Source organism: Cyprinodon tularosa, unplaced genomic scaffold (assembly GCF_016077235.1).
Source record: "Cyprinodon tularosa strain WSP-4 unplaced genomic scaffold, ASM1607723v1 ctg71, whole genome shotgun sequence".
NCBI classification, from domain to species: Eukaryota; Metazoa; Chordata; class Actinopteri; order Cyprinodontiformes; family Cyprinodontidae; genus Cyprinodon; species Cyprinodon tularosa.
The window spans coordinates 2,862,565-2,879,862 of NW_024039463.1; the positions used below are offsets into that span (position 1 = coordinate 2,862,565).

A 17,298-nucleotide genomic window follows, 5' to 3' on the forward strand; every position below is an offset into this window, starting at 1 on the left:
TTAAACTTTTTAGTTTCACTTTTGTGACACACTGTAAGTAAATGTTTACCTAAATTCAATCTAATTTTAGTTCAGGCATCACTGGTACTGGGTTAAAACTGGCCACCTCTTGGCATATACAAAGACTACTTCTCCCAGAATGCTCTTTCGCGCTATCCGCGAGCCAATAGGGTTTCGTTTTAGTGATTGGGCGCAAAATCCAGTGTTTGTTTTCTTCCTTGTCCTATATTGGAATCTTAAAAATCAGCCTAATGAACGTTAAAATTGTCGAAGCGACCGCGGATGGGTAGACCAAACGCACGTGCTCCAGTCCGGTGTCTCGAGCCATGTTTAGGGAACTGTTTCATGAGCTAACTCCTGTAGCCCTTTAGCTAGCAATACCTAGCTCAGTTTCTCACTCATAATGTCTAGTCTGCCTCAAAATAATCTGAAGGAACAACTGGCAAGACACAGCAATGCTGCTCACAGCAAACTCTCCCTGGCTAAACCCAAAACAGGGTAAGTGTTGTTATTTTACAGCAGATAGCGAATAACGGCAAAAGTTTTAGGCTCTCATCAGAGCTAGCTAGTATCATAATACTTAGCTTTATTTTTTTTTTATTTTAACAGTTTCTTATCCGTCTTACACATTGGCCCCAGATATTTTTTTTAAGTAGTTATAGTTTTGAAAATAATTTTAACAGAAAAGTTACCAAATTTTAGTTTTTTTTTCACTTCTACCGATGAAGCTATAAGCACCGACCAATTATATGAATGCAGTCAATTCACATTATCTAGCCTCTTTGAGTTTAAAATCATCATTTTAATCACACAAAACATGCAAATCCATAATGTAATGTTTGAATTATTAACAGTTAATAAAGGAAACTTGACCCTGTTGTAAGGTGGTGATTTGCTTACCTGTACTGTTTTATTTTACAATATATGATATTGTAAGTCTATTCTAAGACATATGTATTTCTTTTAATGTAAACCTGGTGTCTCAAACTCCAGTCTTCTAGATCTAATGCACCACAGCTTTTAGATGCATCCCTGATCCAACACAGCTTAATTAGATGATTTATTGCCTCCTCGGCATGCCATCAAGTTTGGCAAAGTCCTGGTAGTGTGTCATGGTTTGCTGAAACAGGAAAGCTTGTATAAACTGCATGGCAGTTACTTAGCATCATAAATAAAATATATATTTGTAAATCTAATACAATTTATGGCTTAGAGTTTATCTGTTGATAAATGTTCTGTACTTATCCCTCAAATGATGTTCTTGTTTTATTTTCTTAATGGTTAAGTCACCAACTTCACAAAGGATGATTTGAAATGCAACAGATATTTTTGCTTTTTTATTGGCTTTCACTGAATTAGATTAGAGACCGATCAGTCAGCTGATATTTTTGGCTGATATTGGCTTGTTCTTGTATTGGAATTGGCCGATACGTGTATAGACAGATTTTATTTGTCATTTTGTTTACACAATAGTAAAACAAAAAGAAGTTTTGTTTGGAAACAGCTCACTGGACAATTTCATCTTTTAAAAGTGCAGCCTTGGGAAAAAAAAAAAGTATGAGCTGGCAGGTTCATCATCATTTTTGTTTTTATAGATGTTTCAGTTTTGTTTAAATCATGTGTAATTTTTTTATCATGTAAGCGGAGGAGGAAATAGCAATACCAACTCCAAGAATCAGCCCAAAAACATCAGCAGAACATATCAGGGATCAATTAGACTGACGGTCTAAACAAACCTCTACCGGTTAATCTCTACGTTAGATGCCGATATTTTACACAGATGAGTTTGCCTCTTTTACCAAAAGCACACATGACATGAGAATTACTACAGTGGGAAAAATTTGCATTTACTCATAGTATTACAATATTTATGGTATGCTTTTAAATAATGTTGTCATTGCATATCTGTTTGTTATATCCCGCAGCCACAACTTTAGGTATGTTTACACTCTCATCATAGTCTCAGAACTGAAGCCGACATTGCATAACATTTTTTTTAGGAGACATCATAGCTAGTTGTGTAATCATTAAGTGACTGGAGCAATATAAAAAAAAAAAACATTGGTTGCTGCAGAGTTGCTGATAGTAATTGTCAATTACTATCAGTGTTGTTGGAGTGGGAAAAAATAGACTGAGGGGAAAATGAAAAAATAAGCTAATTATCTTTAAAGATGTTGTTTTGAAAGCGTTTTTCCTTGAGTAACAATTGTATCATAAGAACAGCTTTTTTACTGAATGTTGTCTGTATTTTTCAGGGCTTTCTCGTTCAAAAAGAAATCTTCATCAGGTACAACTAAAGTGGAATTCCCGACCAAGGTAAACAGTCTAAATGCTTTGGCAAACAGGAACGTGAATGTCCCTAAGAACAATTTGGTGACTAAATCTTCTTTAAAATTTTCAAACAAGCTTGAAGGAAATCAAAAAAACAAAATCGACAGCTTCTTCTCTTCAAGTTCAAAATGCAAGTCAGATGTCATCAGTCCAGCAGGTTGCTCCATTACAAAAAGTGAAACACCCTTAGCAGATGCTAGCATTAAGATGCCTGTAGCTCCTGTTAAACCTGACAACTCCCTCTGTGATGGTAAAGGAATCAGCTCAACTAGACTGGATGTATCTAGTTTGAAGATTGATGACTGGGATGATTTTGATGACTTTGAAACACCCGCCAAAGCCAAAAGCGACTCATTCTGCTCAGAGAAATCAGCTGTTGAAACAAAAATAACTTTATCTTCAGATGAAGAGTTCCCAGAGTTCACAGGAAAACAAAGCCATGATGCTGGTAGCTTAAAACCAGAATTGAGCAAGAAGAACAATGACCAGTCTTCTATGGAGACAGAAGAGCAAGAATCTCGTGTCAATAAATCAACTATTTCAGTAGAACCTAGTTTAGGTCATGAACTTTCAGACTATGAAGTGGAGGATACTCCTGTAAAAAGGACTAGAAGGCGTTGTCTTCCTCCACTTGTGACTTCAGTGTTGAGTGATAGTGATGAGGAAATCGGTCACGTCTCTAAAGCTTTGAAAGAAAAAACAGGTAAAGGCTTGTTTGCTTTGTTCAATTTGATTATTTAAAGTAGATACAGATCTAATAAGTGTCCTAAAACAATGAGGGTAATAATGAAATATTTGGATCCTCTTAGATGAAAAGGAAAAATGGATTGATAAAAAAGAACCGGACCTGGATCACACCTTCAAACCTGAGGAAGATCTTGATTACATTCCCCCTTCACCTCCTTCTCAGACTTCTTATACAAATTTTGGAACAAGGTAAGCAAATATCACGCATTAGTGCCAACCTTTGTGTCTTCCAAAACCCTTCCCTACCATCAAGTTTGATTTAAAATCTTTTTCAAGCTTGGAAAAAATTATAGAAAATTATTTGTTTTTCCATTCTTCTCTTTGTTTTCTTGCACCTGTCTGTTCATAAGTATAGGAAACGGGGTTTGTTTGATGATCAAAATGATACATTTGAAGAAATTTCAAACTGGACCACTCATTCACTCATCATCTGTTGGATTTTATTTAAGCAAGATGTTACCTCTTATCTTCAAAGTTTGTGTGTATTAAAACACATGTAGTCAACAAAACAAAGTTGACTCCATAGGTGTTCAAAATCAGCGGCTGTAATGACCGAACTGTACAAAAATCTATGGATTGAAAACATGCAAAGAAAATATTTTAAGCCAACAATGGTTTATAACAACTTTACAACATGCTAGAGATCTATAGCATGTTTTGAAGTCGTTATAAACCTTTGAGGCTACAAAATGGGCATTAGTACAATGACAATTGAGTACTTGTCTGTGTGTGTAAACATTTGCGCTGTCTGCAAAGATGGGTCTGGCAGGTTTTATGATTTATCTTAAACCTTTTTTTTTTTGCTGTGTTTGCAGCATAATATACATTTTTTCCATTATTTTAATTGTGTTATTATTACCTCCATCTTCATTCCCCCAAACTGACTGCTTCAAATGTAATTTATTCACTTAAATTGGGCAGAATGGATTGGTTTGCACATCCTATCAGCTGCATGTGCAGTTTTTGTAGCTCACCCCATCACATCCACTTATTTTTTGCACAATATGCGTTTTGCATAAGCAATTTTGATCCTTTAAATATCCAGCCCTATGTGTAAAATCTTGTAAATTCTGTTGGCTTCTAATTCTGCATAAACACTCAACACACTTTCAAGTGGAAAGGGGCTTTTTCTAAAAAGCCTTTAATATTTTCTTATGAAGAATGTTGGAGAAAGTGTGTTCTATTGAGAATGACTTTAGATTCATCTTAAATTTGGTTTTATCTAGTCTAATTGAATGTTTTCCTCTTCTTTATGAAAGAACTCAATCAGGCAATGTTCAGAGCAGAGATGATGCTTCCCAACCCATCAGCCCTCCCACAGCTCCACCTAAACCGCAACAACTCGCTGGTGACAAAACAAGTACATATTTTTTTTAACCAGTTTTTCCTCTTGAGAATTTTCTTCTGGTATGTATAATTCTCACCTTTTGTAATTGTTGCAGAGGAACAACTCTTTAGTATTATGGAGTCCATCTGTGCTCTGGTTGATTCCATCCCTGAGCATGAACTAATCGCTTTGTCCTGTGGGGATGAACTTTTGCTAAAGAGGGCCCAAAGGTAGGTTCATGTCAGTCAGCAGCAGAAGCGCTATTGTCTCATTTGATGATATACAAACATCATCACAATCACTGATTTTCTCTTGCAGGAAGAGGATTTTAGCTTGTGGGACTGATTCTTTGAGCAGGAGGACACAGCAGCCAGACAGTACAGGGATTTCTGGTTCTTTCAAAGAAACCTTTTCCATCTGTGGTTCTTCCACTACAATGTCCCCCAGCACTTCCCTGCCTTTAGACACTAAAAGGTCCAAACAGCCTCAAAGATCTTCAGTCATCTCTATTGACCATGACTCTGACTGCTTTGATGATTCCAGTTTAAAACCATGGCAAAGGCGAGATAGCAGGAAAATATATGTTGAAGATGACAGTGTTTGCAACTCTCCATCAGCAAACAGCTTCACAAAACCACCAGTTAATATAGAGAAATCAAGCTCTGACGCTAATGATGCAAATCTTTCATTCCCAACCACGTTAGATTATGTGCAAGAAAAATCCAAAACCCCATCACACACAGCCGCGACAGACTTTGAGGAAGATGGCTTTTACATGGACGATTTTGATATAGATGACTTTAATGATTCTGACATCCCTGATTACTTTGATGAACCTCAAACTAAGAATGTAACTAAAAATCTAAGCACTCCATCTGCTGCTGTGAAAGAAGAGGGAGCAAACAAGTCGTCTTGGAACAAGAAACCAGTTTCTCCTGTTGCTGCTTCAAAGCCTCAGAAGATTTATTCACCAGGCAAGTCGACATAGAACCAAAATATGGGAATATTTACTTCTAAAAACATGGAAAAAACAAACACATTTATTTCCTAAAATGTTTAGATCTATGCAGTTTTACATTTGCTCACTAGATGGCAGTAAATTAGACTAAATTAGGATGCATTTCACTATTAACAGGAACATTTTATTTAGCCTCTAAACGGTTTCACTTATTGCCCTCTTCCAATATTAATGCAAAATTTTAGAAGAGTGCATGGTACATTTTCTTGTTTCATGGTTAATAATATTCATTTTAATGCATTTTCACAGATTCTTTCTTTTTTTTTTGTCACATTTTTCAGAGCCCAACTTTAAAAACCCAGCTCATGATCGCTTTCGAGGCTTTAACTTCCCCTATTCACAGGAGATGATGAAGATCTTCCATAAACGATTTGGACTCCATCAGTTCAGGTTTAATCAGCTGGAAGCAATCAATGCTACTCTTCAAGGAGAAGACACATTTGTTTTAATGCCAACAGGTTAGTTTAAGAAGGTTTCTGTTACATTGAAGGTAAAACCAGCTGATTGTTCTGTCAAAATGTTATAATATCAATCCTCTATTGGCAAATGCTACAGCTATAGTTAGTATTTTAAAAGAAAACTGTTTGTAACCTTTTGCAAAAATCTGCACGTCATCAAAAATTGCACTACATTGCAATGTACTCCATTTTTCAGCAGCGTGTTCCAGAAGATTTTTATGTTTCAACCCCTTTACAAGCCATTTAAGACAACAGCTGTAGAAAAACTTATCTTTTTCATCAAACTGATGTGTATTTTCAAATATATTTTATTTATTTTTTTAGGTGGGGGTAAAAGTTTGTGCTACCAATTGCCTGCATGTGTCTCACCTGGAGTCACTGTTGTCATTTCTCCGCTTAAATCTCTTATTGTTGACCAGATCCAGAAGCTCACCACGTTAGATGTAAGTATGCTGGTTGTTGGGAACTGTTTTAGAGTAAAGGAATGACATTGATGAGTGTGTGAAACCTTGGAAGCTTTTAATATTAACCAAACAAGAGAGTTATTCTCTTTTAATAAAAAACAAAACAAAAACAAACTCTCCTTCTTGATCCCTAATAAAACATTAGGTTCATTTTTAATTGGACGGAAGTCCAAATAAGAATTTGTATGATGTTAAGTTCTCTTAAACATAATACATTTGATGGGAACACTTAAGCTGTCACAAACCATTTAAATTTGCGTGTTATTTTCCTATTTTTCAGATTCCAGCAACAAGTTTATCTGGTGATAAAAGTGACAGTGAAGCGGGAAAGATTTATATGCAGCTCTCCAGGAAAGACCCGATCATTAAGCTGCTGTATGTAACGCCAGAAAAGGTGATTTATTAAATTTTTTATATTTTTATTTACAACATTAAGCTAGTGTCTTTTCTTAATACGTTAACATTTAATGTTTATTGTATTTTCTTCAAGGTTAGTGCAAGCAACAGGTTGATCTCAGCTCTGCAAAACCTGTATGAGCGAAGCCTTTTAGCCCGCTTTGTGATTGATGAGGCACATTGTGTCAGTCAGGTGGGTTGCTGAACTTTAGATTTAAAAATGAATACACTCAGAGGGAAAAAATTAAAAGCTGTGCTACTATATATATATATATATATATATATATATATATATATATATATATATATATATTTTTTTTTTTTTTATTATTATTATTTTTTTTTGTTTTGAATAAGTCCCTACATTTTATTTTTTATTTTTAGTGGGGCCATGATTTTCGCCCAGACTACAAGAAGTTGCACGAACTACGTCAGAAGTTCCCCAAAATACCGATGATGGCTCTAACAGCCACCGCCACCCCCCGTGTCCAAAAAGACATTCTCAACCAGCTAAACATGAGTCGACCTCAAGTGTACGTGTTCATTTCCAGATTACATAATTTATTCATGGCCGCAGTTCAGAATAGCCAGCAGTAACTACATGTTTTCTGCTTTTCAGATTTACCATGAGCTTCAACAGAACAAACCTCAAGTACTCCGTGTTGCCCAAGAAACCCAAAAAAGTTGATGAGGACTGCATCAGCTGGATCAAGAAGCACTACCCACGTAAATAATTCAGCCACTCCGATCCTGGTGCTATTTTTGTAAAACTGTTGTGGCTGCAAGGTTAAAAATTCAACTGGATGTGAAGACCTGAGGGCAGCTATAAGAGTCTGCTGAGGGGGAGAAATAGTTGTCTGGCTGCAAAGTCTGGATTTTTTTTTTTTTTATATCTATGTAGAACCCGCTAATTTCTCAATTCATTTTTCACATTGATGGTACAGTTTCACTCAAATAATAGCAACACTTCAGCATCTTTAAGTGGTTTTTGTGTCTCTGATCCTGACAGGTGACTCTGGCATTATCTACTGCCTGTCCCGTAATGACTGCGATGCCCTGGCAGACAGTTTGAAGAGAGCAGGAATACAGGCTCTGTCATATCATGCTGGCCTCAGTGATGGCGACAGAGAATATGTGCAGAGCAAATGGATCAATCAGGATGGCTGCCAGGTCTGATCGCAACTTATGAGGACCCACAATCAGCCCTTAAACATTTAGTAAATGCTCTACTTTTCTTTTTTCTTGTGTCCTTCAGGTGATCTGTGCCACCATAGCCTTCGGCATGGGAATAGATAAGCCTGATGTGCGCTACGTGATCCACGCCAGTCTGCCTAAGTCAATGGAGGGTTACTATCAGGAGTCAGGAAGAGCCGGCAGAGATGGCGAGATCTCGCACTGCATTCTGTTTTATTCCTACACTGACGTCCACCGCATCAAAAGGATCATCAGCAGTATGTAACACAAAACTGTTGGTACTCTTTGCTATAAAATAGACACTCCAAACCCAAAGTGTTAAAATTAAAAAACAAGCATCTAAAGACATCCTTTCTTTAACACAGTGGACAGAGAAGGTGACAGACATGCAAAGGCAACTCATTTCAGCAATCTACACAGCATGGTGCACTTCTGTGAAAACGTGATGGAGTGCAGAAGAATCCAGCTGCTCGCGTACTTTGGAGAGCTGAAGTTCAACAGAAACTTCTGTAAAGAACATCCGGATGTCAGCTGTGATAACTGTGCCAAACCAAATGTATGAAACGTTTTCCTCTGTTAGGATTTGTTTGAAGACCAGAGACAGATATAATGATGTTTTTTGTTATTTTTATTTAATGCAGCAATACAAACAGAGGACGGTGACCGATGATGTGAAGAAGATTGTGAGGTTTGTCCAGGAGAACTGTGAGAAAGTCGGAGCAAGGTTTGGCAAGACTCCTCAGCAGAGCCGACTGACCCTGAACATGCTTGTGGACATTTTTATAGGTAAACAAATCTATGCCCTACCATTAAAGTCAGTGTTTTAAGAAAATAGGAGAAATTATATTCTGTACCTCTGATGCTGGGAAACCTTTTTTTCTCCAGGGGCTAAATCTGCCAAGATACAAACAGGAATGTTTGGGATGGGAGCTGCTTACTCACGCCATAATGCAGACCGTCTTTTTAAGAAATTAGTTCTTGATAATGTTCTAGTTGAGGATCTCTACATTACCAACAATGGCCAAGCTGTGGCTTACATCTCTGCAGGTCCAAAAGCCATGAACATACTTTCTGGGCAAATGGAGGTAACTAATCGCTCATCAGGTTTATACAACGAATATTCTTAGAAAGATTCATCATCATTTAAACCAATAGGATAATGCTACATTCACACTGCACACTAATGAAGCAGCAGAAGCAGCTGGTTTGCACTTCAGGGATCTTCTTAGAAATATTCACTGTAATTTAAGCCAATTGCATAAGGCATTTAAAGTTTAAACAGTCCAGGAATGGAATAATTAAATGGTGTTATGTTTATATGCATGGCATATGTGTTTATTTTTTTGTATTGACACATTTTTCTTTTTAGGGCACAGGAGTTGCAATGTCTAATATATCTAAAAGGAGAAGTTTAATGGCGTGAATACAAGACAAATAAGATAACAACAGAAAGTTTCTGAAAATCAGTAACCATACGTATAGAAACCAAAGATGGGTCTCAATATAAAAGACTCCAAAAGGCCAAAGTCTTAGTAAATTATCAAAGTGTTGTGGAGGGATTTTTAGGCACATTCAATACATTAGAAGAAAAACTAAAAAGTTTATGTTTCGGTAACTGTGTTCAATAAATGAAACACTTTATAGATTAAATGCAGACACAGTAATACTTCTGAAACCCCAGCATTAGGAGAAGGAGAGGTAAGGAGGAATGTGAGAGTAATTTACACGGAGATGTACATTTCTCAAGAATAAAAGCTGTCTGCCTCTGTTTCACCCTATGGGGCTCAAATAGTAATAAAATAACATCAGTTCTGCTCCCATTTCTCTGAGCAACTGCTTTTCCCCACATATCAGCCCATAGCTTTTGCTCATGATTCTTTAGCTGCTCTGCTATGAAAACATTGTTCTGAGGACACGATCTGTAATGCCGCTCAGTCATTGTCTTGACTGAATGGAACACATGTAAGGGTTAGGAAACTGAGAAAATACTGACTTACATCCAGGTTTTAGCTGCCTTTGTCGAGACATTCAGTCTGAGATGCTGCAGCGTGGGATCAACCTACTTCTGGCAATTAGCCTTCTCTTACAAAGACTGAACAAAGTCCAAGAAGTCCTGCAGCCAATCTGTACCAGTCGCACGATCCATACATTCAACTCATTTGTGTGTGAGCAACAAGAAATCCTTCCAAAATAGAAATATGCTAACTGCACTGGTGCTAGGAAGCATCCTCCTTCCTAACTACCAGCACTATTCTGGGAGGGGAGGAGGCAGCTCAGAGATGCATGCATGAATAAAGCAACAGTTAAAATGTCAAACTTGATTGCATATGATGTAAGCTCTTAAATGTTACCAGCACATCATCATTCAAACACAAAAAGTATAACTTCAAAAGTATTCTGCAACCAGCAGCTTTAGAGCCACACGTATGTGTGGCACCTCTGCATTTGCACTTAATAATGGCCTAAAATGGAAATGGAAAAGAAGCAACTAATGTTGCTAGAATAATGCATACCTGTCTTAGATTTATTGGGTATAGATATAATCTCAACAGCAGAAGGACTTTAAATTATCAAGATGTTTTTAGAGCTGGTTTTCTTGAAAAATAAACCCACTTGATCTCAAGTGGGTTTGTTTTTCATCGAATAACATCCTATGGAGGCAAATATGTGCTTCATTCAGGCTCGGACTGGTAATCTGTGATACCGGACATTTGCCCGGTGGGCAGTTCCTAATTTCAGCATGAGAGGGCCGCAACTCCTTAAATCATAGCGGCCCCAATGCTTACTCTCCAGCCGAAGCACCTACCTGTGACAGTAAAAAACTCAAGGTCAACTACCTAAATGATGCATGTAGTATATATAGCCCTTCTTTGTCATGCACATCCTTGTGACAATTGGAAGATGGTGTAATTTTCTATTTCTTCAAACTGTAAAATCCTTGAAACAATACTTTCTTTAAAGCAAACTACGATGTTCCTCTTAGATTTGGCGAATTTATGTTCCAATATTTGGCAAAAATATGTTGCCATGTATGATTGGGTTTTGCATCTGTTTACATTATTCCATTTCATTGCCCACATGCTAGCTAGAATCGCAACGAATGCTTAGACACCACTGAGCTTTTTATGTTTTCGTTCTTGATGAACTGCCTGTCTGCCTCTATATTATATTGTTTGTTGGTGTTCGGAGCGACCGAACCTGCCTGCCTTATCATGCTTCCCCCCGCCTGCCCGGGAAGGCTCGCTTCGGGTGCACTGTAGTCAACCAAAATCTCTGACTGTTTTAAAATCCCATCTGGAAATTTTTAGGTATGAAAAGTAGGACATGTCCAGGAAAAAGAGGACATCTGATTTGCTTTTGACTGTGGTTTTTTTAATACATTGTATAAAATGTATTAAACAGATTTCCTATAGCTGATATTCAACAAAGACAATAAATTGTTTTATTAAAAGGTCATAGTTAGTCAGCAAAGCTTCAACATTTATGGTAATAGACGACTTTTAATCAGCCGGACCCAGAACAAAATGGCTCCTAGTCCAGCTGCAGACTGGCATCTTCATCTTGGATAATTGCTTAACTTCATCTACTAAGCTAGAAAAGTGAAACGTTTTGTCTTTACTTTGTTTGTTGGTGAATACAAAAACATTGTTCTACATTTGTCACATCCAGGTGGAGTTCTATGAGACAGAGAGCGCATCCAGCATCAGGAAGCACAAAGCTTCTGCCTCCAAGAGTGTCTCCAAAAGAGAGGAGATGGTTCAGGAATGTCTGAAGGAGCTGATCGATCTGTGCAAGCAGCTGGGCAAAGCATTTGGTCTTCATTATTACAACATCTTCTCCACTGCCACCTTAAAGAAGATATCTGGTAATTATTTAACCTGCGAATCGGTTGGATGTGCAGCAACTGCATTATTTTCTAACTTTCTGTGTTCTGAATCCAGAGAGGCTTTCTTCTGATCCAGAAGTCCTCCTACAAATTGATGGTGTGACGGAGGACAAACTGGAGAAGTATGGAGCTGAGGTCATTAAGGTGCTTCAGAAATACTCTGAATGGCAGCTCACTGGTAGGAGGACACACTTCAGTACATTACTGTTTTTAGGGGGATGTGGTATACAGTGTTGAATTGATGAGTTTTGTCTCTGTAGTAGAAGAGCAGACTGAAAATCCAGGAGATGGCTGGATAGACACCAGACGCTCAGAAGATGAGGGTATGGAGTCCTCCACCTACTTCTGCAACCAGCCTGCTCAGGGACAGAAGAGGAAGAAGGCTCCATTCTTCAAGTATTCTAAGAAAAGAAAAGGATATGGAAAACAAAGCTACTCTTCTAAGGGGTACGTGGAGTCATGATCATCTCTACAGCAGGCTTTTAGCTAGCAATACGCACGGGCGTACATTGTAAAGCCTTTACAAAAAATATTAGAAATTGTACGCTCTGTTTTTGGGATGTACGGATTAGGTACGCCCTAATTCGCACCTGGAATAAGGTGGAATATCTAATGTCTTTACAGACAACTTCATCTTTAAAAAGTTAACGAAAACTCATTGAATTCCTGATAACTATAGGATTATTTTGAGGTGTATTTGTTCTTTGGGTCAATATTGTCAGTGAAAACTGGGGAGGGGGCGCGATCTGTCCTAAATCCGTAGCAAATGTCAAACAGATGCTGATTTTTTTCTCCGTTGTTCTTTGAGATAATTGGAGTCTTTTTTCCAAAAGATCGATAAATGCCTGTTCGTTGGTAACGGTGAGCTTATTTTGCCCTTTGGACATTTACAATTAGTATATATCTGCCCTTTGGCCAGATACACCTGCTTGTGTAACACATCAGCTTACATTTACAAAATTGCACTAAGATACATGAAAATGTGACAATCAAGTTTCAGAAATAGTTTCGGTTTAAGCTGTATTCTCAACATACAGGTGCTGGTCATAAAATTAGAATATCATGAAAAAGTAGATTGATTTCAGTAATTCCATTTAAAAAGTGAAACTTGTATATTATATTCATACATTACATACAAACTCATATATTTCAGATGTTTATTTTGTTTAATTTTGATGATTACAAATGACAACAAATGGAAATCTCAAATTCATCATATCAGAAAATTAGAATATTACTGAAGACCAATAAAAACAAAGGATTTATAGAAATGTTGGCCAACTGAAAAGTATGAACATGAAAAGTATGAGCATGTACAGCACTCAGTATTTAGTTGGGCCTCCTTTGGCCTGTATTACTGCAGCAATGCGGCGTGGCATGGAGTCGATCAGTCTGTGGCACTGCTCAGGTGTTATGATAGCCCAGGTTGCTCTAATACAGGTGCTGGTCATAAAATTAGAATATCATGAAAAAGTTGATTGATTTCAGTAATTCCATTTAAAAAGTGAAACTTGTATATTATATTCATACATTACATACAAACTCATATATTTCAGATGTTTATTTTGTTTAATTTTGATGATTACAAATGACAACAAATGAAAATCTCAAATTCATCATATCAGAAAATTAGAATATTACTGAAGACCAATAAAAACAAAGGATTTATAGAAATGTTGGCCAACTGAAAAGTATGAACATGAAAAGTATGAGCATGTACAGCACTCAGTATTTAGTTGGGCCTCCTTTGGCCTGTATTACTGCAGCAATGCGGCGTGGCATGGAGTCGATCAGTCTGTGGCACTGCTCAGGTGTTATGATAGCCCAGGTTGCTCTAATAGTGGCTTTTAGCTCTTCTGAATTGTTGGGTCTGGTGTATTGCATCTTCTTCTTCACAATACCCCATAGATTTTCTATGGGGTTAAGGTCAGGAGAGTTTGCTGGCCAATTAAGAACAGGGATACCATGGTCCTTCAACCAGGTACTGGTAGCTTTGGCACTGTGTGCAGGTGCCAAGTCCTGTTGGAAAATGAAATCTGCATCTCCAAAAAGTTGGTCAGCTGCAGGAAGCATGAAGTGCTCTAAAACTTCCTGGTATGTGGCTGCGTTGACCCTGGACCTCAGAAAACACAATGGACCAACACCAGCAGATGACATGGCACCCCAAACCATCACTGACTGTGGAAACTTTACACTGGACTTCAAGCAACGTGGATGAAGTGCCTCTCTTCTTTTCCTCCAGACTCTGGGACCTTGATTTCCAAAGGAAATGCAAAATTTACTTTCATCAGAGAACATGACTTTGGACCACTCACCAGCAGTCCAGTCCTGTTTCTCTTTAGCCCAGGCAAGACGCTTCTGACGCTGTCTGTGGTTCAAGAGTGGCTTGACACAAGGAATGCGACAGCAGAAACCCATGTCTTTCATACGTCTGTGTGTGGTGGTTCTTGAAGCACTCACTCCAGCTGCAGTCCACTCTTTGTGAATCTCCCCCACATTTTTTAATGGGTTTTGTTTCACAATCCTCTCCAGGGTGCGGTTATCTCTCTTGCTTGTACACTTTTTTCGACCACATCTTTTCCTTCCCTTCGCCTCTCTATTAATGTGCTTGGACACTGAGCTCTGTGAACAGCCAGCCTCTTTAGCGATGACCTTTTGTGTCTTGCCCTCCTTGTGCAAGGTGTCGATGGTCGTCTTTTGGACAACTGTCAAGTCAGCAGTCTTCCCCATGATTGTGTAGCCTATAGAACTAGACTGAAAGACCATTTAAAGGCTTTTGCAGGTGGTTTGAGTTAATTAGCTGATTAGAGTGTGGCACCAGGGGCCATCAATTTTGAACCTTTTCACAATATTCTAATTTTCTGATATGATGAATTTGAGATTTTCATTTGTTGTCATTTGTAATCATCAAAATTAAACAAAATAAACATCTGAAATATATGAGTTTGTATGTAATGTATGAATATAATATACAAGTTTCACTTTTTAAATGGAATTACTGAAATCAATCTACTTTTTCATGATATTCTAATTTTATGACCAGCACCTGTAGTAGATACACGGAAATAAAAGCAATCCTTTCTCAGCTGTTGGTTTGCAGATAGTGTTGTAGTAATTGTAGACTGTTTTTCAGTTTATGTTCACTTGTTGTATATGTAACAATCAGGTTTCATCTTAAGCAGTAGGTTTAGGTCATACTCTGACTGTTTGAAATAACCTATAAAACACAATATTCTACCTAAAAATGATCTTATGTTTTCCTTATGAAATTACCACCTCTAATCAAGCAGACATAATTCCCATAATCAGAAAAAATTGGTGTTGTAACAAAGACGAAAAAGTTAGCTGCATTCCACCTCAAAATGCAGGAAATTGTGCTTCAGTCTAAATTTCAAAATATTCCGGACCCCCTACAATGCTACGGTAACGCCTCACAAAGCCTGAAGAAACGATGCACCAAAGTGTATACCCTATAGAATATTCCTAGCTAAAAGCCTGCTTTACAGGTTTCCTCCATCTTTGCTTGTTTGCCAATATTTTTTTATGAGCATTGGATAAAATGTATAATCAAAATAACTCAGTTTTTATTTCCTAAAGCAAAATGCTTTCCACACTAACCTGGCCCTTTATAAGGCCCACACAATCTCACTACCAGCGCCATGATTGACTCTCAGCTTGATGGTTTACTCTTATTTCCACAGCACTGAGTGACTTCTGATTTTTTTTCTTCTTTTGTATTTGTGGATGTAGTCGTGGATACAGCTCCACTGAGTCCTCGTATTCCGGTTCCAGGGGTGGCTCCCAAAGCGCAGGCCGAGGGTCTAGGAATGCTGCAGGAGATGCACGAGGAGGCAGGACACCAGGAATCCTGTCGGCCCCGACACCTCGAAACAACCAGCGTCCCTTTTTGAAACCAACCTATTCTCACATGAGCTAAAAGCTGCTTAAATCGCAAACCCGTCGGTGTTCAGCTAGTTTAAAGTTGTGCAACAGCTTTTAAATGTGAGAACTGTACATAATAGTCTTGTTCCCATGCTAAATGTTTACATACATGTAATTGTTGTAAATTGATGTGATATTTAAAGTGTTATGGATCAGTGAGTTTCTTTTGACTAATCTTTCACTTTTTGTAATAAAGAATATGTAGAATAGAATTTGTGACTATTTCACCAAGTTTTCTGCATTTAGTCATTTAAAAGGGAAATTGAGAGACAGAAACCACATCAATAGATGCATTGTTTTTGCTTTTATTTTTTTTTATTAATTTATTTCAAATTTGAATAGCATCCTTTAATGGCACCAGATACAGGGGGCTATTGGAGAGAAACAATATTTTTAGCAACTTGTACACAAGCTTGCCTACAGTACAAACATTGGGTTGGAATGGATCAGACAGAACAGGAACTGGATTTGGCACACAGGTTTATATAAGATTTACATTTTTAAAATACTGAACAATTTAACAGCAATATCCAATTGAAGGAAACAAAAAGAAAAAATACACCACCAGACACGGAAACGCTTGTATGCGTTATGTGGGTCTGTAATACCTGGGAGATGACTGGGAAAAGCAGAGCTGGGTGTCTTGAAATGTGGCAAGTTTCATTAATTGTTTGCAACATGCCTTGCCAAGATCACATATGAAAAAGTTGATTTATTCTGCTTATTTTATATATATATATATAAAAAAAAACAGTTCAACCCCTTTATATGCCTGAGATGGTGTAAAAAAAAAAAAAACTTATTTCAGCAGTTAAGGATAAATCATGTCTTCCATATGTGGAAAAGATGGTTTCAAGAACAGATACCCCTATTCTCTATATAAATCATAGGCAACAAAAATTATAGTTTCACATATGACCAAATATAGAAATTTACTTAAAGAAAAACAAAAAATCCATGTAAACGTAAAATAGTATGTCAGTATTGAATGAAAAAACAAGATTTAATCTTCCCCCAAGTTTATATTCAGCATTTTTTACGTGTCCCTTTTTCAAGAAAAAAAATTGAGACGATGTAGAGCTCTTGCTGAAGTTGACAATTCCAGCCACTTTGGTTATTGCAAAATACAGGCACAAGGAACAATATGTCAATCATAAAGACAGCAGAATAAACATCAACGTAAGAAGTGTCAAAAAGGAACTTACTCAGTAGAGCTGTTACAAAGTAGTCAGGTCATCGGAGAAAGCCCAGCAGCAGTTTCATATGTGCTTATTTAAAGAAACAGACGTTTATGTATCATGAAGTCTGTGCGTCCCACCCTGTGCTCTTACAGCTTATTGCTCCTAGAATGATGCTGCCTTTTAAAAAATATATGTTGTATGTGCAGAGGGAGAGCAATAAAGCTACATAATGCTGACAGAAGTCAACTAAACGCCTTTACAGACTTCAAAGAAATGTTTAAAAACGAGACAGCTGGGTAAAGAAGCATGGAAATCCAAAAGTGCCACAATCAAATGTCATTGATAAATGTTTTT

General features: G+C 37.5%; 2 protein-coding genes across 3 annotated transcripts; both read left to right on the top strand.

Annotated features, from left to right (window-relative positions):
• Positions 1–147: 147 nt before the first annotated feature.
• Positions 148–3,271, top strand: LOC119772412 (Bloom syndrome protein-like). Its single transcript, XM_038268821.1, has 4 exons — positions 148–498; positions 2,256–2,316; positions 2,407–3,034; positions 3,141–3,271. The coding sequence occupies exons 1-4, from the start codon at positions 404–406 to the stop codon at positions 3,269–3,271; spliced, it is 915 nt and encodes a 304-aa protein (XP_038124749.1). The 5' UTR covers positions 148–403.
• Positions 3,272–4,340: 1,069 nt separating this feature from the next.
• On the top strand, positions 4,341–15,975 carry LOC119772397 (Bloom syndrome protein homolog). 2 transcript variants are annotated; one of them, XM_038268798.1, is made up of 18 exons: positions 4,341–4,438; positions 4,521–4,635; positions 4,724–5,379; positions 5,705–5,881; positions 6,206–6,324; positions 6,626–6,739; positions 6,836–6,934; positions 7,126–7,274; positions 7,361–7,467; positions 7,751–7,911; positions 7,997–8,192; positions 8,301–8,491; positions 8,577–8,721; positions 8,821–9,020; positions 11,605–11,800; positions 11,877–11,999; positions 12,082–12,268; positions 15,572–15,975. In XM_038268798.1, the coding sequence occupies exons 2-18, from the start codon at positions 4,541–4,543 to the stop codon at positions 15,756–15,758; spliced, it is 3,102 nt and encodes a 1,033-aa protein (XP_038124726.1). In that variant the 5' UTR covers positions 4,341–4,438; positions 4,521–4,540; the 3' UTR covers positions 15,759–15,975. The 2 variants fall into 2 exon arrangements, with proteins under 2 accessions (XP_038124726.1, XP_038124727.1); XM_038268799.1 differs by having other exon boundaries at positions 12,085–12,268.
• Positions 15,976–17,298: the final 1,323 nt, after the last annotated feature.

Bases quoted from the DNA above. Each gene is read 5' to 3' on its own strand.
- LOC119772412 (XM_038268821.1), top strand. From the start codon at position 404: ATGTCTAGTCTGCCTCAAAATAATCTGAAGGAACAACTGGCAAGACAC. The intron at 2,317-2,406 runs GTAAACAGTCTA...TTTTCAAACAAG, and splicing joins AAGTGGAATTCCCGACCAAG to CTTGAAGGAAATCAAAAAAA. The intron at 3,035-3,140 runs GTAAAGGCTTGT...GGATCCTCTTAG, and splicing joins AGCTTTGAAAGAAAAAACAG to ATGAAAAGGAAAAATGGATT.
- LOC119772397 (XM_038268798.1), top strand. From the start codon at position 4,541: ATGGAGTCCATCTGTGCTCTGGTTGATTCCATCCCTGAGCATGAACTA. The intron at 6,740-6,835 runs GTGATTTATTAA...ATTTTCTTCAAG, and splicing joins TGTATGTAACGCCAGAAAAG to GTTAGTGCAAGCAACAGGTT. The intron at 7,275-7,360 runs GTACGTGTTCAT...TCTGCTTTTCAG, and splicing joins AACATGAGTCGACCTCAAGT to ATTTACCATGAGCTTCAACA.